Source organism: Schistocerca piceifrons, chromosome 8 (assembly GCF_021461385.2).
Source record: "Schistocerca piceifrons isolate TAMUIC-IGC-003096 chromosome 8, iqSchPice1.1, whole genome shotgun sequence".
NCBI classification, from domain to species: Eukaryota; Metazoa; Arthropoda; class Insecta; order Orthoptera; family Acrididae; genus Schistocerca; species Schistocerca piceifrons.
In genome coordinates, this window is record NC_060145.1 from 377,793,791 (window position 1) to 377,821,739 (window position 27,949).

The following is a 27,949-nucleotide window of genomic DNA, read 5'->3' on the forward strand; positions in this document are numbered from 1 at the left end:
GTGGTCTTAACCGTGATATATCTCACCAAGTACAGATGGGTTCCCACAGTAGCTGAGCCTCGCTGTAGGCTCTTAAACACTGCTTACACATTTTTGCCACCTGTTCCTCTTCAACCAGGTTCTGTAATCCCCTACATGCTCAAAAGTAAAAATTGCTTTTATTTCTTGATTATGCTAACTTTTTGCATATTAGTGCATTACGTGAACGTGTCTTGTGCAGACAATGTCACGTACATCAGCTCCGGCTGTAGCAGACACAGCTGCGATGGCTGAATCTCTCGAGAAGGAACTCTTGGAGGCCGGAGAGGTAAGAATTGGCAGGTGTAAGCCATATCAGTAAAATAGACTTTGATTGTCAATTGTGTCTGGTTACTGTATTTTACGCCTGCTACTTTTAGAATTTCATAGAGTGTATTCCAGTCAACTTTGTCTAAAGAAATAATGAATGTATGGGGACGGAGAAAATCCAGAACTCTTGGCCATAAGTATTGTCCTTAATAGTGGTAATAAGATGTAGTGGCCATCCTTAGGACACAAGCTGCTGAGGTTACTGTTGCCTTGTAGAAGCGCATCATCAGTAAATCAAAATTTTCTTATAGTTTTCTCCGCCCAGAGCTAATTCAAGTCAACGGACGTCAGCGTGCCATGTAGCAATCAGAATGACAAACAGGCGTGGAGCTGATACTACAAATAATTTGACTTACCCCAGAACTGATTGCTCCGCTATGCCTGAGCGAGAAGTCTGAGTTGTTAATTCAGCAATATGATTTCGCTAAGGAGGGATCATAGTGTCATTCATACAGCAAAGCACTATGCCACAAGAATGGGTAAATGTTTCCACAAGAACATCTATGAGGCCACTGACATGGAGAAAAAGCACCAATCCGAAGCATTAAAAGCCACTGTTGTGACACTGAGGTCCTTTGAAGAATGCTGATGAGCCACAAAGTGTGGACACATGCAATCATCTTTAACAAGACATAATGCCATTGCCTCAAATGGACAGCAGTCAATACTGAGGCTTCCAAGCCCATATGCTATTCAACTGCAGTGAGCCAGCTGTGTTGCAAACCCTGTGACATGCTGCCTACCATTAGCCAGAGAACTTATGCTTTGTAGATTGCTGCACGCTTGGTCTGCTGAACATGGTCACTGTGAGCTATAAATATCTCGTCTGCTGATGTCGAAGTCTTGAGGACTACTACCTCTAGCATTCTGAGGGCTTAACTGATGGTGTTTGGCACACCATCAACCTTGGTGTACCATGGAGGTGTACTAAAGGCTGCTGCCGCCGACATCGGCGTCCATGGCCTGCCGCTGGTGAAGAGGCCATGCTGCAACTCTGCACTATCTTCTACATCCCATGCAGAGTTGCTGGAGTTTACCATGGCACACCGTCTCGATGTCTATGAGAATACGTACTACAAAACAGTCGACGATTTATCGTGGTCGACGCCAGTGTGTGAACTACGCTGTCACGCACTGCCTTGCGTGGAGCCATCCTATTAAGTTAGCAGATGTGACAGAAACAGTCTAGAGAATCTGCTGTGGTGCTCAACTCAGTACATTACAAAGCTGCTTGGTGCTTCAACTGCCCTTGTCATGGCCTTGGAGAAGTCGATTCAACTGTAACACTTAAATCGAATAAATGTAAGTCTTCATACTTGTCATTGCTTAGGGGAAATACCTGGGAAGTGTGTTTAAAGCCAGTGAGGCTCAAATTTTGTAATTTATCAAGGCATGAGTCGCCATGCAAAAAATGGTTCAAATGGCTCTGAGCACTATGGGACTTAATAGCTATGGTCATCAGTCCCCTAGAACTTAGAACTACTTAAACCTAACTAACCTAAGGACATCACAGTCGCCATGCACTAAGACAGTACCAGTTATGTGTGACATTTGTAGACAGTCTGGTCATTTGGCACAGGACTGTTCTCAATAATGTTAGGCCATGGTCCAGCGTAGAAATTAATTGATTTCAATGTTGTGTGTAAGACAAGTGTCTTTTATTCCTGTATCTCCGTTACTGAAGCGGAAGTTGCAGAATATGCAGAATGTTAGAACCATGTGTTTCTACGACGAGTGAAACTGTTAACTTCTTTAACAGAGTGAGTACAAACGAAAGAGCAAGAAAATGAAAACAGAGGTAGGCAGATTAAAACTTTTCAAGTTTTGGTACAGCAGTTGCAGTCGAGATCAGTTAAAGTTAAGGCAGTGTTGAGTGTACCCTCTCCTCCCCTCAACCCATCAGTAGTGATCTAGATAACACCTGTTTCCAGGAAGAAAATGGAGGACGTAACTGCGTTCATTAAATGTGCAATTGGATGGATGAACCATGCTTACGTATGAGTAACCTATCGTTAGTGGGCGAACCTAAAAATGTGAACGGTAATGTTTCACAAAGCATTTAGTAATGCAGAAATAATCCAGGAACTAACTGATGGCTTGCGCCAGCGCTATTACAAACAGAATATCGCTGGATTTATAAGAGAAAAACAAAATAGTTTTACGCGGAAATACATTGAGTCAACTGAATCCTCCTTAAATGGAATATGGTTGGTTAGTGCATAAACGTATTGACTGAAACAAAGTGCTGAAGCTGATGCAGCTACCTTGCGTGAAGCTGATAATAGGGCTCTCAGTGTCTCCCTCTAGGCCATCCCCGCCAACAGGTCATACCGAGTCAGGTGGGGAATCCAAGTGTCCTGTTTTGTATCCCACTGGAAGGTGGCACGTGGGTCTGCTTCTGAAAACTGAAAGGTTGGCCGAATGAAGGAAGCGAGTATGAGCAGGTGATGTGAAACTCTCGGCATTGCACTGTGAACTAAAATCACCTTTATTTAACTTTGCGTACAAGTAGTGATTCTCCCACTGTGAAACGGAAACAATGTTGCTAGGTCGTCTCCTCGGAATCAAATTGGGCTGAATCCGGAGCGACGCTCGTAGAGCTCCACAGCGCCGGCTAGAGGGCGCTATAGTCGGTGTCTCGTAGTGCAAACTTATGAACTTGCACCTACGCCGTGGCATCGTTGCTATCGATACCACAACCTGACCGCCGATCTTAGCGTCGCCACAAAGTTGGAAGCAATCGATATTGCTACGGAAGGACGTTGCAGATGTGGATGTAAGGATCATCTGCAAAAGTACTGTAACCAACCAGAGAGTTCCGAGTGTGGTCGAGTCAGTCATAAGGCATGAGAGTACATAAATCAGCAGCAAAGGAAACAGCACCATAAAAAGCGTCCGTCAAACGCAAAGGGGAAGGCATCGCTTGTCGGAAATCATTCTGTGTAGAGCGAAATACAACACATGCATATGAAGAGACAGAATGCTGTTTGTCAGGCGTACTACAGAGCAAGCTTTTAGTATGCAAAGATGCACACATGTGAGTCGTTAGTCTGAACCTCATAGGCAGGAAGAGATTTAGGTCTTGACGGTACAGGTTACGTGGGACGGTGCAAATGCCGTGTAATCACTGGGGACAACACTGCTCGACTTCAGTACTGGAGCTAAGAGTTTTCGTGAGTACATGGAAGTGTTGCCACATGTTGGTAAAGGTTATCGGACTAGAGTTCCTTGATAAATATCGTGTTAAAATAGATCTTTTGTGGATACGACTGAACTCACAGAACTTTATTTCCGCTAGGGACAGCAGCTGCAACTGAAGCAATGTTGCAAGGTACACCAATCATGAAGGTGTCGCCAAGTGAATGAAAACATGTATGCTGAGTATTGGATCTCATGCTAATGTATGACGAGGTACAGGAAAGTTGGCCTGGAGTTCTGTAGATAGCAATTTGCCACAATAAGTGCTGCTGTTCTAGAACTAGTGCAAAGTAACGAAGATTTAGATAAAATGCACTTTTCTGTGTAGAAGCATGGCGCAGCTTAGGTCTGAGGTCGGTTCAGTGTGTCTGACGAATGCACTCTACAATACAGTGCTCACCAAGTCTACGTCATAAGTGCAGATGACCATCACTTGCTTGCAGGTAGAATCTGCTTTCATCGGCCGATCAGTTCCAGTCAGTCCACCAGGAAGGACGTACACGGCTCGTGTTGTCTTTAGTTCACCCATGAATAGACCGTCAATACCGCGGTTCAATCGCTTCCGCATTGTTACTTTGTGCCAGGAAGAACTCTCAACAACGGAAGTGCCCAGGCATCTCGGAGTGAACCAAAGCTATGTTGTTCGGACATGGAAGAGATACAGAGTGACAGGAACTGTCGATGACATACCTCGCTCAGGCCGCCCAAGGGATACTACTGCAATGGATGGCCGCTAACTACGGATTATGGCTCGGAGGAACCCTGGCAACAACGCCACCATGTTGAATAATGCTTTTCGTGCAGCCATAGGACGTCTTGTTAAGAATCAAACTGTGCGCAATAGGCTCCATGATGCGCAACTTCACTCCCGACGTCGATGGCGAGGTCAATCTTTGCAACCACGACACCATGCAGCGCGGTACAGATGAGCCCAACAACATGCCGAATGGACTGCTCAGGATTGGCATCACGTTCTCTTCACCGATGAGTGTCGCATAATCCTTCAGCCAGACAATCGTCGCAGACGTGTTTGGAGGCAACCCGGTCAGGTTGAACGCCTTAGACACACTGTCCAGCGAGTGCAACAAGGTGGAGGTTCCCTGCTGTTTTCGGGGCGGCATTATGTGGGGCCGACATACACTGATGGTGGTCATGGAAGGCGCCGTAAAGACTGTACGATACGTGAATGCCATCCTCCGACCGATAGTGCAACCATATCGCCAGCATATTGGCGAGGTATTCGTCTTCATAGACGACAAATCGCGCCCCCATCGTGAACGTCTTGTGAATGACTTCCTGGAGGATAACGACATCGCTCGACTAGAATGGCCAGCATGTTCTCCAGACATGAACCCTATTGATAATGCCTCGGATAGATTGAAAAGGGCCCTTCATGGACGACGTGACCCACCAACGACTCTGAGGGATCTACGTCAAATCGCAGTTGAGGAGTTGGACAATCTGGACCAACAGTGCCTTGATGATCTTGTGGATAGTATGTTGCGTCGAATACAGGCACGCATCTATGCAAGAGGATGTGCTACTGGGCATTAGACGTACCGGTGTCAACAGCAGTCTGGACCACCACCTCTGAAGGTCTCGCTGTATGGTGTTACAACATGCAATGTGTGGTTTTGATGAGCAATAAAAAGAGTGGAAATGATGTTTATGTTGATGTCTATTCCAATTTTCTGTATGGGTTCCGGAACTCTCATTTCTGAGGTAATGCAAAACATTTTTTGGTGTGTGTATTAGACACAGCAGCAGTGCTAAATTTCTTTTTGTTTTTAAATAAAGCTATTTTTAAAAAGGAGAAATTTTTATTCCTAAAATTTACATTGGTTTGAAATATTGTGTTATTATAGGAAATAGGAAAATTGATCAGTGCCTTTTTAACAACAATGCCGACAGAAACGAGCAATAAACACATGGCATAAGAATTGGTACAGCATTGCTGAGACAATAATGTACATGTGCCGTTTATCGTGGATTAAAGTACACCTGTATGTGCACTCTGCAGGACTTGCCCCAAGAGGTTTGTATGATAATTTCTGATTGTCGGCGCTGGATATGTGTTGTATTGCAGAATGGCATCAACCCCAGTCTGGAAATATTTGTATGAAGTAACGCAGCAATGAAGTACAATTCTTCATTTGATTTAAGAGATTAAAGATTTGTCTGCCATTTCTATGAAATGACAAAAGAGAAAGGAAATTTTGGTAACAGTAGTAAATTAAAATCTTGACAAAATTGCGTTCATAGCACACAATAAAAATAAAAAGTACCTGACCTGTTGCCTGTGTCTACATAATATCACCTTATCTGCTTGTAGCCGTGAAATAGCGCAAAGTAACACGAAAAGCAAGAGTTCTACAACCTCAGTTTTCACACTTTAGTATTGACAATTTATGATGCCCAAAGAGTGGTATGTTTCCCGATTACTACATGATTTTAGAGTAGTTTCAAAAATTAGAATCAATATGAGAATACTGGTGATTTTCTGTAGTATTCAACCACTTATCACTTTTCGAGAATAACAGCGAATAGTGGACGGACTATAGTTCCTTCCAATTAACTATTTAATTTAATATTTTGATTCTATGTATCATGAAATTGAGAGAACCAAAAAGTTTCGGTCTTTGTTCGATTTTTACGTTTATTACAGGAAATAATAGAAATAAACTAACCGAAAATCGGCTATTTCAGAAAGCGATTATTTTGAGAAGTTGTAACAGCCAGGTTAAATGGGCGTTGAACTAAACCGAAAACCGTTTGTTCCAGTGATAACCGCCGTCCGTAAGTGGCATGTGCCATTATCGGGCCGAAATCGACGTCGTCTCTCCAGATATACTATTTTTTTCCAGAAGTGTGTAATAAATGGGACTGTGTATTTCACAGTGTGCTTTCCACTCTTCTCTATGAAAGTAGTGCATCCGTTTTTCATAAGATTAGCCTTCTCTGTGTTTCACTCGGAATATAATTTGGTGTAAAAGCGTTTCAGTTAGGAAAGTAGCAGAAGCTTGGGCAAAGTGTTTAACTGAGACTAGCCATTTGTAAATAAGTAGATTAGGTTAGATAAGTAGAAGAAAAGGAGTTGCATCTATATTCTGTGCATTAGATGAAAATTACAAGGCTCGTTCAATAAACAATGCCTATAGTTTTTTTAAGAACCTTTATTTTAGGGTTAGAATTTGGTATCAATATCAGCCAACATTTCATTTACATGTTGTACTTATTTACATAACTTCCAGCGTGTTCTAAGGCCTTACGCCAGTGTTGTGTAAGAGCATGTAATTCCTGTTAGTAGAAACCGACAGATGGATTCACCATGTCGCGTGCAGTGGCTCTGACAAAACGTCTCGTATGTGACGGATCATGGAGCATTTCCTGATGTTTTGAATCTGTTTACCATCATCCAACGTTACTCCTGTCAACGGCATCATTACCATATAGTCTGCACATACGCTTATGAATGTTCGCCAGGGTTTTTTTCCACAACCAAGAATTCAGTTACGAAGAGTGCCTTGCATACACGCCATTTTGATGATTCACTACAGTTCTGCCCTCTGTCGGAATTGTTCGAAACTGGACACATGTGCTGAAGGAACATCAAAGCACCTAAAAGACTTTTCATATGTATGTACGAGACTACAATTTTCGGCTTTAGTTTTAGGTACTGAACAATCCTCATAAAATACAGCATACCCAGTAAGTAGCTCACGCAAACAGAAGTAGTAAGAATACGCGCGCGCGCACGATTTAATTTTTTTTTTTTTGTGGAATATGGCTTAAGTCATGTGTCATAGCATTTATGCCAACATGCTACGATTCCCTTCCCTTATCCTAGTACACTCTGAACTAATGTTGTATCTCAAATGACGCCATTATAGACTGGATATTAAACTGTCCGCTGCCTTCGTTCAGCTAGCTATTGGTACATCAACTGGAACTCAGGTATGGTTAACTGTGTAGAAATTCAATATACTTGTCGATCTGACGCTGCCATTGACAATACCGTCAATGGGCCAACATAGTAGAGCAATCAGAAGTGGTGTGCACGTAAGGCGTGTGATGGGCTGTGGAACAATAGCAAGGCCCAACGTACGACACGATAAACTAGCCAACGGCATAATTCTGTTAGTTTGTCTGCAGCATGTACTTTCGAGTCTATTTTTGATGTTGTTGTTGTTGTCGTTGTTGTGGTCTTCAGTCCTGAGACTGGTTTGATGCAGCTCTCCATGCTACTCTATTCTGTGCAAGCCTCTTCATCTCCCAGTACCTACTGTAACCTACATCCTTCTGAATCTGCTTAGTGTATCCATCTCTTGGTCTCCCTCTACGATTTTTACCCTCCATGCTGCCCTCCAATGCTAAATTTGTGATCCCTTGATGCCTCAAAACATGTCCTACCAACCGATCCCTTCTTCTAGTCAAGCTGTGCCACAAACTTCTCTTCTCCCCAATCCTAATCAATACCTCCTCATTAGTTACGTGATCTACCCACCTTATCTTCAGCATTCTTCTGTAGCACCACATTTCGAAAGCTTCTATTCTCTTCTTGTCCAAACTAGTTATCGTCCATGTTTCACTTCCATACATGGCTACACTCCATACAAATACTTTCAGAAACGACTTCCTGACACTTAAATCTATATTCGATGTTAACAAATTTCTCTTCTTCAGAAACGATTTCCTTGCTATTGCCAGTCTACATTTTATTTCCGCTCTACTTCGACCATCATCAGTTATTTTACTCCCTAAATAGCAAAACTCCTTTACTACTTTAAGTGTCTCATTTGCTAATCTAATTCCCTCAGCATCACCCGATTTAATTTGACTACATTCCATTATCCTCGTTTTGCTTTTGTTGATGTTCATCTTATATCCTCCTTTCAAGATACTGTCCATTCCGTTCAACTGCTCTTCCAAGTCCTTTGCTGTCTCTGACAGAATTACAATGTCATCGGCGAACCTCAAAGTTTTTACTTCTTCTCCATGAATTTTAATACCTACTCCGAATTTTTCTTTTGTTTCCTTTACTGCTTGCTCAATATACAGATTGAATAACATCGGGGAGAGGCTACAACCTTGTCTCACTCCTTTCCCAACCACTGCTTCCCTTTCATGCCCCTCGCCTCTTATAACTGCCATCTGATTTCTGTACAAATTGTAAATAGCGTTTCGCTCCCTGTATTTTATACCTGCCACCTTCAGAATTTGAAAGAGAGTATTCCAGTCAACATTGTCAAAAGCTTTCTCTAAGTCTACAAATGCTAGAAACGTAGGTTTGCCTTTTCTTAATCTTTCTTCTAAGATAAGTCGTAAGGTTAGTATTGCCTCACTTGTTCCAACATTTCTACGGAATCCAAACTGATCTTCCCCGAGGTCGACATCTACCAGTTTTTCCATTCGTCTGTAAAGAATTCGCGTTAGTATTTTGCAGTTGTGACTTATTAAACTGATAGTTCGGTAATTTTCACATCTGTCAACACCTACTTTCTTTGGGATTGGAATTATTATATTCTTCTTGAAGTCTGAGGGTATTTCGCCTGTCTCATACATCTTGCTCACCAGATGGTAGAGTTTCGTCAGGACTGGCTCTCCCAAGGCCGTCAGTTGTTCTAATGGAATGTTGTCTACTCCCGGGGCCTTGTTTCGACTCAGGTCTTTGAGTGCTCTGTCAAACTCTTCACGCAGTATCTTATCTCCCATTTCGTCTTCATCTACATCCTCTTCCATTTCCATAATATTGTCCTCAAGTACATCGCCCTTGTATAAACCCTCTATATACTCCTTCCACCTTTCTGCCTTCCCTTCTTTGCTTAGAACTGGGTTGCCATCTGAGCTCTTGATATTCATACAAGTGGTTCTCTTCTCTCCAAAGGTCTCTTTAATTTTCCTGTAGGCAGTATCTATCTTACCCCTAGTGAGACAAGCCTCTACATCCTTACATCTGTCCTCTAGCCATCCCTGCTTAGCCATTTTGCACTTCCTGTCGATCTCATTTTTGAGACGTTTGTATTCCTTTTTGCCTGCTTCATTTACTGCATTTTTATATTTTCTCCTTTCATCAATTAAATTCAATATTTCTTCTGTTACCCAAGGATTTCTATTAGCCCTCGCCTTTTTACCTACTTGATAGTCTGCTGCCTTCACTACTTCATCTCTCAGAGCTACCCATTCTTCTACTGTATTTCTTTCCCCCATTCCTGTCAATTGTTCCCTTATGCTCTCCCTGAAACTCTCTACAACCTCTGGTTCTTCCAGTTTATCCAGGTCCCATCTCCTTAGATTCTCACCTTTTTGCAGTTTCTTCAGTTTCAATCTGCAGTTCATAACCAATAGATTGTGGTCAGAATCCACATCTGCCCCTGGAAATGTCTTGCAATTTAAAACCTGGTTCCTAAATCTCTGTCTTACCATTATATAATCTATCTGATACCTTTTAGTATCTCCAGGATTCTTCCAGATATACAACCTTCTTTTATGATTCTTGAACCAAGTGTTAGGTATGATTAAGTTATGCTCTGTGCAAAATTCTACAAGGTGGTTTCCTCTTTCATTTCTTCCCCCCAATCCATATTCACCTACTATGTTTCCTTCTTTCCCTTTTCCTACTGACGAATTCCAGTCACCCATGACTATTAAATTTTCGTCTCCCTTCACTACCTGACTAATTTCTTTTATCTCGTCATACATTTCATCTATTTCTTCATCATCTGCAGAGCTAGTTGGCATATAAACTTGTACTACTGTAGTAGGCATGGGCTTTGTGTCTATCTTGGCCACAATAATGTGTTCACTATGCTGTTTGTAGTAGCTAACCCGCACTCCTATTTTTTTATTCATTATTAAACCTATTCCTGCATTACCCCTATTTGATTTTGTATTTATAACCCTGTAATCACCTGACCAAAAGTCTTGTTCCTCCTGCCACCGAACTTCACTAATTCCCACTATATCTAACTTTAACCTATCCATTTCCCTTTTTAAATTTTCTAACCTACCTGCCCGATTAAGGGATCTGACATTCCACGCTCCGATCCGTAGAACGCCAGTTTTCTTTCTCCTGATAACGACGTCCTCTTGAGTAGTGCCCGCCCGGAGATCCGAATGGGGGACTATTTTACCTCCGGAATATTTTACCCAAGAGGACGCCATCATCATTTAATCATACAGTAAAGCTGCATGGCCTCGGGAAAAATTACGGCTGTAGTTTCCCCTTGCTTTCAGCCGTTCGCAGTACCAGCACAGCAAGGTCGTTTTGGTTAATGTTACAAGGCCAGATCAGTCAATCATCCAGACTGTTACCCCTGCAACTACTGAAAAGGCCGCTGCCCCTCTTCAGGAACCACATGTTTGTCTGGCCTCTCAACAGATACCCCTCCGTTGTGGTTGCACCTACGGTACGGCCATCTGTACCGCTGAGGCACGCAAGCCTCCCCACCAACGGCAAGGTCCATGGTTCATGGGGGGGCTATTTTTGATATAGCCTTAATTTTCCTATTGGTATGATTATTTTTTAATTGTATTGCTGTTTATGAGTACCATAAAGTAAATACAATTGTCAAATTAACAAAAGGCAGTGTGCGGGTACGTAGTATTTTCGGGAACGAGTCGGATAGAGGAATATGAGTAGTATCATAATACAGAGTAGAGACTGTCCAGCTCCTATACTGAGGTGACAAAAAGTCGTAGGATACCTCCTAATGGTTTGTCGGAACTCCTTTTGACCGGCATAGTGCACCAAGTCTATGCGGCATGGACTCAACAAGTCGTTGGGAGTCATCTGCAGTGGCCTGTCGATTATGTCGCATAAATGTTCAATGGGATTAATGTCAGGGGTACCAAGTTATTCGCTCGAACTGTCCAGAACGTTCTTCAAACCAATCGTGAACAATTGTGGCCATATGACATGCCGTATTGTCATTCACGAAAAATCCGTCCATCGTTGTTTGGGAACATGAAGTCCATTATTGGCTGCAAAAGGTCTCCACGTAGCGGAACATAACCATTTCCAATCAATGATCGGTTCAGTTGGGCAAAGGGATCCAGTCAACTCTATGTAAACACAGCCCACACCATTATGGGGCCACCACAGGCTTGCACAGTGCGTTATTGATAACTTGGGCCCATGGTTTCATACTGTCTGCCCCACACTCGAATCCTACCATTAGCTCTTACCAACTGAAAAAGAGACTCATCTCACTAGACCATGGTTTCCCAGTCGTCTAGGCTCCAACCCATGTGGTCGAGAGCCCAGGAGATGCACTGCAGACGATGACGTGCTGTTAGTGAAGACACTTGCGTCGCTTGTCTGCTGCCATAGCCCATTTCGCCGCATTGACTTAACGGATATGTCCGTCGTACGCCTCAGTTTAATTTCTGCGCTTACTTCACGCAGTTTTGTTTGTCTGTCAGCACTGCCTGAAATTTGGTATTGATACTGTGGATCTCGGTGTTACTGGATTTCCTAACGATTTCTGAAATGGACTGTCCCATGTGCCTAGCTCCTACTGCTGCTCCGCGTTCAAATTCCATTAATTCACGTCGTGCGGTGATAAACACGTCGGAAATCTTTTCACTGGAATCACCTGAGTGCCAATGCATTGCCTTTTTATACCTTGTGTAGGCAAAACTACCACCATCTGAATGTATGTATTCGTTATCCTATGACTTCTGTCACCTCATAGTAGAGTTTCGCAGTGGAATGTCCTGGCAGCTGTAGTTATCCTTCATTCTTCAATGTGATAAAATTTCCAACAATGACGTCTTACACTCTGTGGTGATTTCAGCATCTGTTGTGTTAAGATCTGACGTCATATTGTAATATCATTCCTGAAAAATAATTTCTAAAATTTTCTCAGCGTGATTGACTGATGATAGGTTTACAGCTTTCTGCACAAGTTGGCGATTCCATTTAGTGCACAGGATATCAGTGATTGACCTAACCGTTATCCGTATGTAGCTGTGGTTTTAAGTGCATTTGTTCATTAAATTTTGTTTTTGCTTTGTCCTCTGCAGGGGTTTCGAAAGAAAGGGGGAGAATGACAGCGATATTATTACCAAAATTTAGTATTTGATTTAAATAAAATGCACAAATATCTTCAAAACCTGTAAGGCTGATAGTCGCTTAGCGAATAGTAACATTACCTATGTGAGTGATTTCGATGCGGATGGCTCTGGAGATGAAGTGATTTGCGAAAGAATGGTAAGTTTTGTACAGGGTTATGAGACGGGATGTAGGTGATAGAAGGTGGGTGGAGTTGCTGTTATTGAGGGAAAGATTAGGGCAGAGTCGTCAGTCGTCATTTGGAGTAGAATATGTTGTGGATTGGCAAGAGAGCCAACCCACTATGAGAGGAAGCCGAAAGGCACGCGTTTTAGCTCACGCAGGCTGGCGTGAGGTCTGGAACAGGTCAAGGAAATGAGACTAGCAAAAAAGGACGTAGCTGTGGAATACTTATCTTTAATCCACAAATAGTGAACATCGGTGTTGACGGTACATGTTTTACAGCATCAATAGTAACTGTTAATAGCGCCTTGCTAGGTCGTAGCAAATGACGTAGCTGAAGGCTATGCTAACTATCGTCTCGGCAAATGAGAGCGTATTTTGTCAGTGAACCATCGCTAGCAAAGTCGGTTGTACAACTGGGCGAGTGCTAGGAAGTCTCTCTAGACATGCCATGTGGCGGCGCTCGGTCTGCAATCACTGATAGTGGCGACACGCGGGTCCGACGTATACTAACGGACCGCGGCCGATTTAAAGGCTACCACCTAGCAAGTGTGGTGTCTGGCGGTGACACCAGTCAGGTTCTGACTGCTATGTTGGGTAGATGTTAACAATGACTTCATGAACTGGGGTGGAGAAGGAGAGGTTGTGGTGGAAGTTAGTATGGGAACGGATATGGGGTGCTTAGATTCTTAAGGGCCGGCCGCTGTGGCCGAGCGCTTCTAGGCGCTTCAGTCCAGAACCGCGCTGCTGCTACGGTCACAGGTTCGAATCCTGCCTCGGGCATGGATGTGTGTGATGTCCTTAGGCTAGTTAGCTTTAAGTAGTTCTAAGTCTAGGGGACTGTTGACCTCAGATGTCAAGTCCCATATTGCTTACAGCCATTTGGATTCTTAAGGCTAAGGGATACAGTGGTGTGTTGGGGATTGGTGTTGTATGAGAGATGGGAATGATGAAGATATTGGAGGTGTTGGAGGAGGAGTCGGAACTTAACCAGCTGGTGCAGGATGCCGATAGGTGTGGACATGGTATACGGAACGCAAGGCAGACTGCATGAAGTTCAAGGATTTTAAACTGCTGAAATAATTTGGGGACGTCAGAGAGCCACGCATTATTTTCATTGGTGAGCATTCCTTAGAATCCAGCCACATTAGAGACAGAACCTGACTGGAGCCGGTACAATTACAACACGCCAGACGACTGGCTACTACCTCTGCCCGAGGTCTAGATGGAATCGTCAGCTCGACTGAAAACTTAAAAATACGCTATCTACGGCTTTTTATGTCAACTGTAGACTGACTAAGCTGTGGGCACAGGTGCGGTGTCAGCTGGAGGCTGAGCTTCACTGTAGCGAAGTGGAGGAGGAGCTGCGGCTGCGCCTGAGCACTGCGCGCCGACTGGTCTCAGAGAAGGAGGCACAGCTGCAGGTGCTGCAGGAAAAGGCCATGTCCAAGCTGCGGGCACCGCTTGTGCGTCGGCAGGTAGGTCTACCACACCACACAATAAAAAAGTTGTTGACTCTCGCAACGATATTACCAACCTGAAGAGGCAAACACTGTGATTAACGTCTGAAGTCATTCATTCATTCAGTGTTTAAGACTTGTTATGAAACAGAACCTCCAGATTTGTTAAAGGAATAAGTTATTCGTGAAATTACAGACGCAATCACTACAATCTACTTTGTAAAGAACACTAACAACAAATTATGATTGGTGATAGTCACACTGACAATTATGGTAGCTGCTCATAGACTACTGCTTACATCTAAAACATAAAAAAGTCGAAACTTTACACGGAACGCTTTCAGCTGACAATGTGCTGGCAAAATTTGAAACCTTTTCAATGTGACCATTAAAGTTGAATGGAATGTAAATCACTGGTTCACGATGTTCTGATAAGGTATAAAAGGAGTGGCAAATAAGGTAATGTTATACTTTGTCTGAGGACTTCCAGTTTTCTGTCTGATGTCTATCAGCAATCTCTTATAGACTTTTTCACCAGATTAAAAAAACTGCGTACCAAACCCTAGACAAGATGTATATAATTTATTTCCGCTCCAAAAACTGTGGTTAAGATTTGCACAATTCATCCAAAAATTCACTCTTCTTATTAGCAACATACACTACTAGCCATTAAAATTGCTACACCACGAAGATGACGTGCTACAGCCGCGAAATTTAACCGACAGGAAGAAGATGCTGTGATATGCAGATGAGTAGCTTCCCAGAGCATTCACACAAGGTTGGCGCCGGTGGCGACACCTACAACGTGCTGACATGAGGAAAGTTTCCAACCGATTTCTCATACACAAACAGCAGTTGACCGGCGTTGCCTGGTGAAACGTTGTTGTGATGTCTCAGTGTAAGGAAGAGAAATGCGTACCATCACGTTTCCGACTTTGATAAAGGTTGGATTGTAGCCGACCGCGATTGTGGTTTATCGTATCGAGATCCAGTGACTGTTATCAGAAAATGGAATCGGTGGGTTCAGGAGGGTAATACGGAACGCCGTGCTGGATTCCAACGGCCTCGTATCACTAGCAGTCGAGATGACAGGCATCTTATCCGCATGGCTGCAACGATTCGTGCAGCCACGTCTCGATCCCTGAGCCAGCAGATGGGGACGTTTGCAAGACAACAACCATCTGCACGAACCGTTCGACGACGTTTGCAGCAGCATGGACTATCAGTTCGGAGACTATGGCTGCGGTTATCCTTGACGCTGCGTCACAGACAGCAGCGCCTGCGATGGTGTACTCAACAACGAACCTGGATGCACGAATGGCAAAACGTCATTTTTTCGGATGAATCGAGGTTCTGTTTACAGCATCATGATGGTCGCATCCATGTTTGGCGACATCGCGGTGAACGCACATTGGAAGCGTGTATCCGTCATCGCCATACTATCGTATCACCCGGCGTGATGGTATGGGGTGCCACTGGTTACACGTCTCGGCCACCTCTTGCTCCCATTGACGGCACGTTGAACAGTGTACGCTATATTTCAGATGTGTTAGAACCCGTGGCTTTACCCTTCATTCGATCCCTGCGAAACCCTACATTTCAGCCGGATAATGCACGACCGAACGTTGCAGGTCCTGTACGGACCTTTCTAGAAACAGAAAATGTTCGACTGCTGTCGTGACCAGCACATTCTCCAGATCTGTCACCAATTGAAAACGTCTGGTCAATGGTGGCCGGGCAATTGGCTCATCACAATACGCCAGTCACTACTCTTGATGAACTGTGGTATCGTGTTGAAGCTGCATGGGCAGCTGTATCTGTATACGCCATCCAAGCTCTGTTTGACTCAATGCCGAAGCGTATCAAGGCCGTTACTATGGCCAGAGGTGGTTGTCCTGGGTACTGATTTCTCAGGATATATGCACCTAAATTGCATGAAAATGTAATCACATGTCAGTTCTAGTATAATATATTTGTCCAATGAATACCCGTTTATCATCTGCATTTCTTCTTGGTGTTGCAATTTTAATGACCAGTAGTGTATATTATTAGGGACTATATGTATTGCTACGCAAATATAAGATTCTGTAGTCTCCAAAAGGCTACTGGAAGATATTCGGTTAACAACTGTATACAGTACTGTTACTGTGCAGCGCTATAGAATTGATAATTTTGGCCTTAGTTGCCTTGCCCAGAATGTTTATGCCATAGGTCAATATTGATTGAAAGTATTGAAACAATAGCAATCCAACCTGTAAGTCAACACACTGCTAAAGATTTCTCAAACCAATCATGCTGTTCTGTAGCTGGGATTGTTAACAAATGTTAGTACACAAAACAGTAGTTGTAAGATGCAGCCATCATCATAAATTGTTTCTTGTTGGCTGCTTTTCAAAACTATTTATTTGTGGAACATGATGAGAAGCAGTTGATGAGGACACTTCTCATCTAGAAACTACTTATGAAACACTATAGGATCAATAACCCACTACTGTGGAAGAATTGTTTCATATTCAGGACAAATCAAGCCACTGCCTAAAAAGGACATCGCCACAGCACCCTCTGACTACCGCCCCATCTGCCTTCTTCCTGCACTATCAAAGGCCTTAGAATATATAGTTCATGACCAGCTCACCAATACCTAACTACTAACAACCTACTAAACGAATACCAATCAGGTTTCCGTAAACATCGAAGCACAACATCCGCTCTGATAAAGGTGACAGATGACCTGAAACTTGCCATGGACAGACAAGAAGCGACTATCATTTGCTTGTTAGATTTCAGCAAAGCATTTGATACTGTCGACTTCGACATCTTACTGGCCAAACTTAGCGGTCTAAATTTCTCACCAAGTGCAGTGCAGTGGTTTCGCTCATACATGACGTCTCGTCAGCAATGCGTCCTGTCTGGGAATATAAAATCACAATGGCGGCAGGTAGTGTCAGGCGTTCTCCAAGGCTCAGTATTAGGTCCTATACTCTTCTCTCTGTATGTCAATGATGTGTCATCGGTTCTGACCTATTGCAAATACCATATGTATGCTGATGACCTTCAGTTGTATCTAAGTGCGAAACCAAGCAATTGCAAGAAAGCTATTGAAAATTTCAATACTGACCTCGATGCACTGTCAAAATGGGCACAGGACATAGGTCTAAAACTAAATCCGTCTAAAACCTAAGCAGTAGTTGTTGGTCACTCTAACCTCATTAGCCCAAAACATCGGGAATCCGTACCACCTCTTATCCTAAATGGAACAAATATTAACTTCTCTCCCTAGGCAAAGAGTTTGGGAGTAATAATAGATGAAAATCTAAATTGGACAGAGCGCGTAACTGCAGTGTGCAAAAAAGCATCAGCTTCCCTTCATGTCCTACAAAAATATAAAAAACTCTTCCCTTTCGATCTGAAAAAGATATTCGTACAAACGCTTATACTCCCAATCATTGACTACAGCGATATTATCCTACAAGGCCTCTCTCAGGAAAATTCCCGACATCTAGAACTGGTCATGAATGCCTGCGTCCGATATATCTGTGACGTTCGACTTTTTGATCACATTTCACCAGCATATGCAAAATTGTCCTGGCTGCGTGCAGACAAACGCAGAGATTTCCATAGACTCTGTCTCATCTACTGCCTTATAAATGTACACCGTCCCTCGTATCTCTCCTCATACCTAACGTTCATGTCAGAACAACATGACAGAAACACACGTTCCCATTATAATAAAATCCTCTTCATTCCACTGCAGCGCTTAGTCACCTTCTCCAAGTCCTTTACAGTAGCGGAAACCCGACTCTGGATTAACCTCCCTCGTTATGTGAGAGAACTTAAAAACATGTCCGGCTTCAAAAAACAGTTAATGACGTATCTACTTAAGCAACAGTAATGCCTTCCTCTGTACATGAATGCACTTCACCTCATTACTTCCCTCTTTCCCCCTCCTTAAATCTCCCTTACCCAAAACTCACTATACTAGTAAACATCTACTTTACACACCAAGATATTATGTACATCTGCACAAACCTTCATTACTATTGCCAATCCTTCTCATGTTTGTCATTATTATTTGATTTTTTTACTGTTATTATTATTGCTTTTATCGTAATCTGTATGTATAGCACATGTTGTAAAAATACTTCCGCATTTACTTTATTAGGTCTTAGTCACTACTCTTTATTCATATTGTCACTAGAGTAAGCTAATTTTCTCATTTAAACTATGGTCATGATGTAACTCTGATGTGTGAAATGCTGCATGTGTGGAACACTGGTCCGACGTGAGAGAGGGCCTGATGGCCCTAATCTGATCAGGTTAAATAAGTAAATAAGTAAATAAATATTCTATCTGTGGCTTAACGCAATAACCTTCAGTCTAAATTTTTCATGTAATTTTAGGTACATTGGGCAATCAGCTGTGTAGGTTTAATAGTGTTATGTCTAATAGAACTAAAGTCTAACGATATGGCTATGTTACCTACTGCTGAACCCCAAAAGGCATGTCTCAAGTAAGAAACTGATGACACTTATGGGAAACACGTTAACCAATCGTTACTTCAAGGTTGACTTTGAACAAAACCAGAGTAAGCCATTTACTGTAAAAATGGGCTTCCTCAAGGATCAGTTCTAGCACTCTTATTCTTCAACCTGTATACCAGTGACATACTAAACACGTGTTGGAAAACGTTTTGCTACCCCGATGACCTAGCCATAGCAATACAAACCAGCACACATCATGAAGTAGAAAATATATTGTATAGGGAGTTGAGAAAATCTCAACACATATTAAAAAGCATGGAGACTCCAGGCAAATGCACCCAAGACAGAAGTCTGCACATTCAACCTAAACAACAGAATTGAAAACCTATAGCACAATGTAAACTTTTGTCAACAGAGGATTAGACATAATTTCCATTCTAAATACCTTCATGCCTCACTGTATCTGTCTTTGATATATAACATACACTTGGAAAAAAGTAGCTCAAAGCTAAACAGCCGAAATAACATCATAATGAGACAATTTGGCACATCCAAATGTGCTCATGCATCCACTCCAGGCGCTGCAACTTTGACACTAGTATACCCAATAGCTGATTACTGTGCCTTGGTATGGCAAGTCAGAGCTCATACAATGAAAATAGACATCCGTTTGAATCAATCAATGAGAATTATTAAGTATGCACTAAAATCCACACACATACCTTATCTGCACACCGTTGGTAACATTGCACCACCTGAAATGCAACGCCAAGAAGCAACCAATGAAGAATAGAGGAAGCTGCTTCACTCCAACTATACCAAAGATGTTCCATTTCATACAGTCTTAAATTACCCTCCTCCACACTGCTAAAGATCACGCTCTCTACTGTGGTGTAACGGAAGAAACAAGAAATAGCTTGACAATAAAGAAGAGTGATGCTAGAGATGGATTGATGCAACAATAAAACATCAAGGTTTTAAAGCTCCATCTGCCAGTCTACCAGGGTGTGATTTGAACAGAACTGGGTGGACAAGACGGAACAGGATAAGCACTGGTCACACCAGGTGTACAGCTGCACAAGTGCACATGTGTGAACTCCGAAATTTTCAGCCTGCGACTGTGGGCCACAAGAACAAACCGTACAACATATTCTCAGAGACTGCCCTGTGAGAAAATATCCAGGACCATTCAGTGGCTTTATTAATGCTGCTCCCTCTGCTATCAATTGGCTTCATTCACTAGGTAATGAACTGTCATTAATTGCATCTTTATTAATTAACAACCTTAATTTTGTATTTTAAATGTTCTCATTGATATAGTTATTAAATTATAAATTTCAAAATTCTAATCTATTGCCTTTGTATCTAAATCCTTAAATGTGTAATTGCTAAGTATATTAATTTCTTAATATTTGCTGTCATTGCTACATGATAAATAAATAAATAGCCAACTCTAACTGGAACTGGAACAACAGATGACTAAATAAATAAGAAAACAAATAATCAAAGTCTAACTTTAACTGGAACTACAGAACATGTCTTCTGGAAAACTAATGTTGTATCATAAACATATGAGCTCTTCTTGCAACAGTAATCAGTGTACACATTGGTGAAGGATCTTCCATGTTTTTCACATCTAGACCAGCCAAAGTCAATATGTTGATGAAATGGGAATATTAGCTTCACTCATTCCCATGAATATATTTCATGAGGGAAAAAAGTACAATAGTAGGCATTAGGTTATTACACACATAAAGTCCTTCAACTTGGTCATTACTACATGTCAACTGACTCCATACATGAAGCTGAAAAAAGTGGAATACATCTGCAAAATTTTATACATCTAGGGAATTGGCTAATTCGATCAGATTAGTTCCTATAAAACCACTGATAAATGTAGTCGAACTTTAGCAGAACGATTTTCTTAATTTTAGTGATCTTTGTCGATGTTATATTCATAGACAACAAAACAATTTGGGAGAGTCATTTCGTTCATTAAAGATAAAACAATTGTGATGCATCTGTGAGTGACAGGAAATGTGTACTACAAACTTTCCTTCAGTCCACAAGGTGTTCAGGATATGACATCTAACACGAAGAGGTAAACATATGGTGAATCAAGACTTGCAACCCATTTTTAGAACATGTATATGATTGTCTGCAGAAAAGGTCAAATGCCAACAGTTGTTAATGCACTTTATACATCCATCGAGTAGAGTATTTTATCATAACCTGTTATGAGGCCATCCATTAGACTGGGTAGAGTACTTATTACATAAAAATGATTATGCATAAAGTTACAGAGTGAGGAAAAACTTTTTATTTGAGTGTAAGAGTTATTTCATCGTCCTCTAATATGGACTAATAAATATAGTGATAATTTTATATGGAGAATGACTTCATATAATGTAAAATACAGTATTATCTAACATTGTCTCTCTTCATATTAAAGTATGGCATATAGAGTGAAATGTAGAACATTCAGAACGTGCAATTACCGAAGTATCTAATTTTGTTGTGATGTCTAAAACGGCAAAAATAGGCATATTTCATACTTAATAAATCTCATCAAGACAACAAATATGATAAACGTCACTGAAACTCTTTCAGTACGAAAACAACCAATGTCAGAAAAGTGATAGAAAACTTTTAGATAGCCAAAATAATTGCGTTTATAATTTTAGAAGATAATGTCTAACATGAAACTGCAGAATAAAGCGTTAGCAGTATTAAAATCATTGGAACTTTTCTATGAAGTTCGATGTTTGTTTCCCACAAATTAGAATTTTTTTACATTGAATTTTATTTTTTTGAGCCTCATTGATATAAGCTAAAATGTGTTATACAAGATATTAGATACATATTTTCTTTACTATGTTAAAGACTGCTTAGAACAGTTGATATGAACTCAGTGAATGTACGTTAAAGTGAAATTGTAATCAGCAGACTTTCTAATGTATATTAACAGACTGAACACAAAAAATTGCAGCACACTCTATGACTATTAATAGTCATTCACTATTTTAAACATGCAATTTAATATAAGTGGTGTCATTCTTTAACAAACTTAATGAGAAGAGTGAGCATTACCACTTTAACTATGTTATTCATGGTCCTGTCATACTAATGGGAGCACAAAAAGTGTTGTGGGTATAAAATATGGATTTTTTTTTAAAAATATCAAACTGTGTTTGAATTTTTCTCTTTCATTTGATATGTGTTTCTTTGACTTTGGATAACTAAATATTTTTAATTTATTTTGAATTAATTTATTGTACAAGTAATTTCTACAGGTTCAATGAGCACATGTTCAGTTACAAGATATTTCAGGAGCTGTTTGCTGTAGAAGGCGGTTATGTATGTTGATTTGTAGTAAACATCCTACTGTGTAGGCTGGCTTCATTCGTTGCTTTGATATCACTTCCAGTTTGTGGTATAATGCATAGTATCATCCACACTTTCGTTAGGCGCTTTACACCTATCGTTGTGTACATTTGGACTTGCTGCTCATTGAGTTGTGTTTCTCTTTTTGACTCCACCAAAGTGAATATTAAGAAGAAAAGAAAGAAGGGAAATAGATTGTACAGAACATGTCTTGTTGACGTTTTCATCCAGGAAATGAGGTTAGGGCAAGCAACACTCAGAGTACTTCCCCATCAAATGCTTCCAGGAAGAAGCCTTAGAACAGTAATGAAATGTACAGTGAAACCAGTGCCAGTGATATCATCTTAATATTAGGTTTAAGTGTACTAAGTGCAATGTTTGAGCAAACTGTATGCTGTAATTTGTGTGCTTGAAGAGATAGGAATTTCTGAGAATGTCTTGAAGAGAAACTGTTTAGTTCTTGATTTGGAATCTCTTGTTCGAGCTGTAAGAGTATGGAAGAATTCTGAACATCAGAAAAATGAAGAAACAATAACATTTTTTTAGACGAACGTCAGTTATTTATGTGGGCTGAGATGTATACGTAAAGGCCCCAGGGCTGGAAAAAGTTTGTGTGCTGTTATGAATCTGTCATGCTCCCCTTCTAGGTTTTCGAAATATACTGATGCTTTGGGGGGAACAGTAAAAGTAACTTCTGAAGAATCAATGAAATTTGCAACAGTGGTAGCAGTTGAAGAAAATGACGGTAGTTACGACACTTCTGTTGCATTGGGCGGATCATGGCAGAAAAGCGGCCATCAATATAAAAATTCTTGTACAGCTGCAATAAGTATTGATACTGGGTAGATGCTTGATACTGAACGTTGCCAAAACATTACAATTCATGCTCCAAAGTGAGTATCAACAGTGAAAAGAAACTACTGCAAGAACACAACTGTCAGAAAAATATGAAGGATTCAGTGGAGGAATAGTAAGTGCTTCAGCTGTGAAGATCTTTCAGCGCTGTCGAGAACAACATGGGTATAGCTATACTAAATTCATTGGTATCGGTGATTTCAGTTCATTAAAATCAAAAGTTGATAGTAGGCACTATGGTGAGCTAGCACCACAAAAGTTAGAATGTGTCTGTCATGCGCAGGAACGAATTGGTACAGTTGTGCCAGTCCCGACTACATCACAACCACCTCGCCGGCTCACTCTTGTGTGCCACATGCCAAGTGATTGATTCGGATGAACATCATTTCGAATGCGGGTCGGCAAAGGACGTTTGGTATTTGGTGTGTCAGATATTGGCTTTTCTCACACGCACGACTCCCAACTGGATAACTACACGCTCACTTCTTTTCCCAGATGGGGTGTATTTCCCAAGAGCAATAACGAACTCTGTGACGTGGATTAGCGGCCACGCTATTCACTACCTATTCGGTAATGACGAAAAGACAGTACTCGATTTTTGGTATTATCTCAACGAACGACATGCGATCTTCAAGAACCCTAAATACAGACAATATTTTTCTAATATTCTTGATAACTACACGCTCACTTCTTTTCCCAGATGGGGTGTATTTCCCAAGAGCAATAACGAACTCTGTGACGTGGACTAGCGGCCACGCTATTCACTACCTATTCGGTAATGACGAAAAGACAGTACTCGATTTTTGGTATTATCTCAACGAACGACGTTACGCGATCTTCAAGAACCCTAAATACAGACAATATTTTTCTAATATTCTTTGGAGCGCATTCCATAACCCGCCTCGCAGCTGGATTATCCATGACATGAGAAGGTAACCTACGAACCTCTTTCCAGTTTTCGCTTTTTATTGAGACTGAACAAACAACGGAAACAACACAGCGAAGAGACGACAACCATCGAAAAATCCGAAGCGGGTTATAGCATGGAGCAGCCTTAAGTCGTAACGGGACGACTTTTATTATTCTGGTTATGTAGCCGGAGAGGCCTTTATCAATTTGTGTAAAAAAAAAAAAAAAAGAAAAAAGGCTACGTTGCTGTCTCTACAAGTTAATGTGATCTATTGGTTATTTTCTCAATTCTACGTTTTTCATATGAGACTGACATTTATTTTAAGGGGTTTACTATTACATTATTTTTATAGGTTGCAATTAAAATATAATTTTGTATTCTTCATTTAGAAGAAGTATACAGAATGTATATTGATTGTTTAAACTATTTTGTTTTTGTACAATGGTTGTAAAACGATGCAGAAACTTAAAAAATGTGGTTAGCGTTCAAAAATGGGTAGCATCTAAAAAAATGGTCAGACGACTGCTAGCGATAATCGAAAAATCCCGTTTCGAGGCCCTGTTCGGCAAAAATTTTCATTGTTGTCATTGCGTTATACAGCCGATGGTTGTCCATACTCGCAGCTGCAAAGACATTTAATGTATTTCATAAGGGCTGTTGTCGGTGCAGTATTTGTTACTTCGGACATTCATGTATGTCTGAAGGAACGCTGCATTATACTTCTGAATGACTCATGCCCTGCAGTATCGTGTTTATCCCCCGACAGCGAACAAGTGACTTTCAATTAAAATATCTGTGCTGTATGTGAATTACATAAGAGATGTACGACAGCAGGTTGTAGACACACGATTGCCGACATATTGATGCTTAGATCTGGCCGTGAGGCGTGCTGGGGTAGCCAAATGATAAGGCAACCGCTAGCGATAAGCAGGAAATCCCGGTTCGAGTCCTGGTCCATCATAATTTTTCATTGTCGTCATTCTGTCATATATATCTGATGATTGTCCGTATTCGCAACTGCGAATACCTGTCATGTGTTTATCGATCGTTCCACTCTCGAATAGCACGTGGCTAAAAGTAATACCTAAATCTTTCGTGTGAGCTCTCATTTCTCTCATTTTATCACTACAGTCATCCTTCCTTATGTTGTTGTTGTGGTCTTCATTCCTGAGACTGGTTTGGTGCAGCTTTCCATGCTACTCTATCCTGTGCAAGCTTCTTCATCTCCCAGTACTTACTGCAACCTACATCCTTCTGGATCTGCTTAGTGTATTCATCCCTTGGTCTCCCTCTACGATTTTTACCCTCCACGCTACCCTCCAGTACTAAATTGGTGATCCCTTGAGGTCTCAGAACATTTCCTACCAACCGATCCCTTCTTCTAGTCAAGTTGTGCCACAAATTTCTCTTTTCCTCAATTCTATTCAATACCTCGTCATTAGTTATGTGATCTACCCATCTAATCTTCAGCATTCTTCTGTATCACCACATTTCGAAAACTTCTATTCTCTTTTTCTCTAAACTATTTTTCGTCCATCTTTCACTTCCATACATGGCTACACTCCAAACAAATACTTTTAGAAACGGCTTCCTGACACTTAAATCTATACTCGATGTTAACAAATTTCTCTTCTTCAGAAACGCTTTCCTAGCCATTGCCAGTCTACATTTTATATCCTCTCTACTTCTACCATCATCAGTTACTTTGCTCCCCAAATAGCAAAACTCCTTTACTACTTTAAGTGTCTCATTTCCTACTCTAATTCCCTCAGCATCACCCGACTTAATTCGACTACATTCCATTATCCTCGTTTTGCTTTTGTTGATGTTCATCTTCTACCCTCCTTTCAAGACAGTGTCCATTCCATTCAACTGCTCTTCCAAGTCCTTTGCTGTCTCTGACAGAATTACAATGTCATCGGCGAACCTCAAAGTTTTTATTTCTTCTCCATGGATTTTAATGCCTACTCCGACCTTTTCTTTTGTTTCCTTTACTGCTTGCTCAATATACAGATTGAATAGCATCGGGGAGAGGCTACAGCCCTGTCTCACTCCCTTCCCAACCACTGCTTCCCTTTCGTGCCCCTCGACTCTTATAACTGCCATCTGGTTTCTGTACAAATTGTAAATAGCCTTTCGCTCCCTTTATTTTACCCTTGCCTCCTTCAGTATTTGAAAGGCAGTGTTCCAGTCAACATTGTCAAAAGCTTTCTCTGAGTCTACATCTTTCTTCTAAGATAAGTCGTAGGGTCAGTACTGCCTCACGTGGTCCAACGTTTCTACTGAATCCAAACTGATCTTCCCCGAGGTCGGCTTCTACCAGTTTTTCCATTCGTCTGTAAAGAATTCGCGTTAGTATTTTGCAGCTGTGACTTATTAAACTGATAGTTCGGTAATTTTCACATCTGTCAACACCTGCTTTCTTTGGGATTGGAATTATTATATTCTTCTTGAAGTCTAAGGGAATTTCGCCTATCTGATACATCTTGCTCACCAGATGGTAGAGTTTTGTCAGGACTGGCTCTGCCAAGGCTGTCAGTTGTATCCTTCCTTATATAGGCGCGAATTAACAAAATATCCTTTCTTATATAGGCTCGAATTAACAAAGTATCTTCCCTTCAGGAGGCGAAATTGGCGACTGAAATTTCGTGACAAGATGTCACTGCAACGAAAAACGTCTTCCGTGATACTCTCTCCCGTTTTACGGGATTATACAAAACGAGCTGACCTACTTTGAACTTTTTTGAAGTCTTCCTTCTATCTGGTAAGTACTTTAGAAGAGGACAGACATACGTAGCGTGGGTAGTCTTTTTACTTGTTTTTCCGAATTTGATTCAGTATCTCTCCATTACTTCCTTAAACTAGCCATTTAATCGTTATTATTCTTCTCAAGCAATACACTTCAAAACCTTTTGAACGTTTATCATCCACGTTTCACTTCCATGCAATGTTACTCTCCATATAGATGCCTTCAACGAAGATTTCCAAGAACTTAAATTGATATTTTATGTTAAAAAATTTCTCTCCTTAGGAGACACTTTTATTGCTATTGCCAAAGTACATTTCATATTTTTTTTCTTCTGCCAGCATCAGTTGCTCCCTAAATTGTAAAAGCCTCCTGCTACTTTCAGCGTCTCATTTTCTAATCTAATTCTCTCAGAATGACCTGTTTTTAAGAGATTATCCATGCGATTTTTTTATCCTCGACATAATTACGTCATAAGAAAAATTTAAAATTTTTAGTTTTCTCCCTTATCTTTAATACCTTTTCTAAATTTGTTCTCATTTTCTTCCAATACTTGCTCTACACTCAGAATGTAACATTGACAGTGGTGTGTGCCCAATTTTCACCTGACAGCAACACTGGTCACAGAAATGGCACCACATGTTCTTTCCAGCTGTCTCCCAGTTCCTAGTGCAGCAGTGTAATGGACATATCCATGAGTGGAGGGTCCACGAGAATGGACATTTCCAGATTTCATTGTCATCGGCATTCGGGCTCAGTATCTGCCATGATAGCACAGGGTACCACTGTAACATAGCTGAATGGTCGACTTTGAGTCATTTTGAGAATTCTAAGAACTTTTGGCTCGTCTATAAGGGAAAATACTTTTGCTACCCATTCTTGAATACTTCTCGAGTGTTTGGGATCACCACTAAGCCGCATTAAAGAAAGACATCGAAGCAATGGAGAGGCATGCTGCTAGATTTGTTACCAATGTCTTCCAACAACACACGAAAATCACAGAGATGCTTCCTGAACTCAAATGAGAATACATGGAGTGAAGACAACGACCTTTTTTTGAAACATTATTGAGAGAATTTAGAGAACTGGCAGTTGCGGCTGGCTGAAGAGCAGTTCTGTTGCCACCAACGTACTTTTTGCGCAAGGTTCCTGAAGACAAGATAGGAGGTATATTGAAATGTCCCCTTAGAACAATTATACATGACTGTGCTTAAACTGACACACTATATTTTTTAGCGCAACGCAATCTGACTTTCAATAATTCCTACAAGAGAATGGCCCTGACTAAATTAACCTATACGTTTCACAAATCACTTACCTCACAAAAATCTT

General features: G+C 41.2%; 1 protein-coding gene across 1 annotated transcript in view; it reads left to right on the top strand.

Annotated features, from left to right (window-relative positions):
- Positions 1 to 27,949, top strand: part of LOC124712358 (coiled-coil domain-containing protein 96-like) — a 189,823-nt gene that overhangs the window by 103,720 nt on the left and 58,154 nt on the right. The window contains exons 6-7 of the mRNA XM_047242653.1: positions 221 to 307; positions 14,095 to 14,259. Coding sequence (XP_047098609.1) covers positions 221 to 307; positions 14,095 to 14,259 — 252 coding nt within the window. The remainder of the gene's footprint in view (positions 1 to 220; positions 308 to 14,094; positions 14,260 to 27,949) is intronic.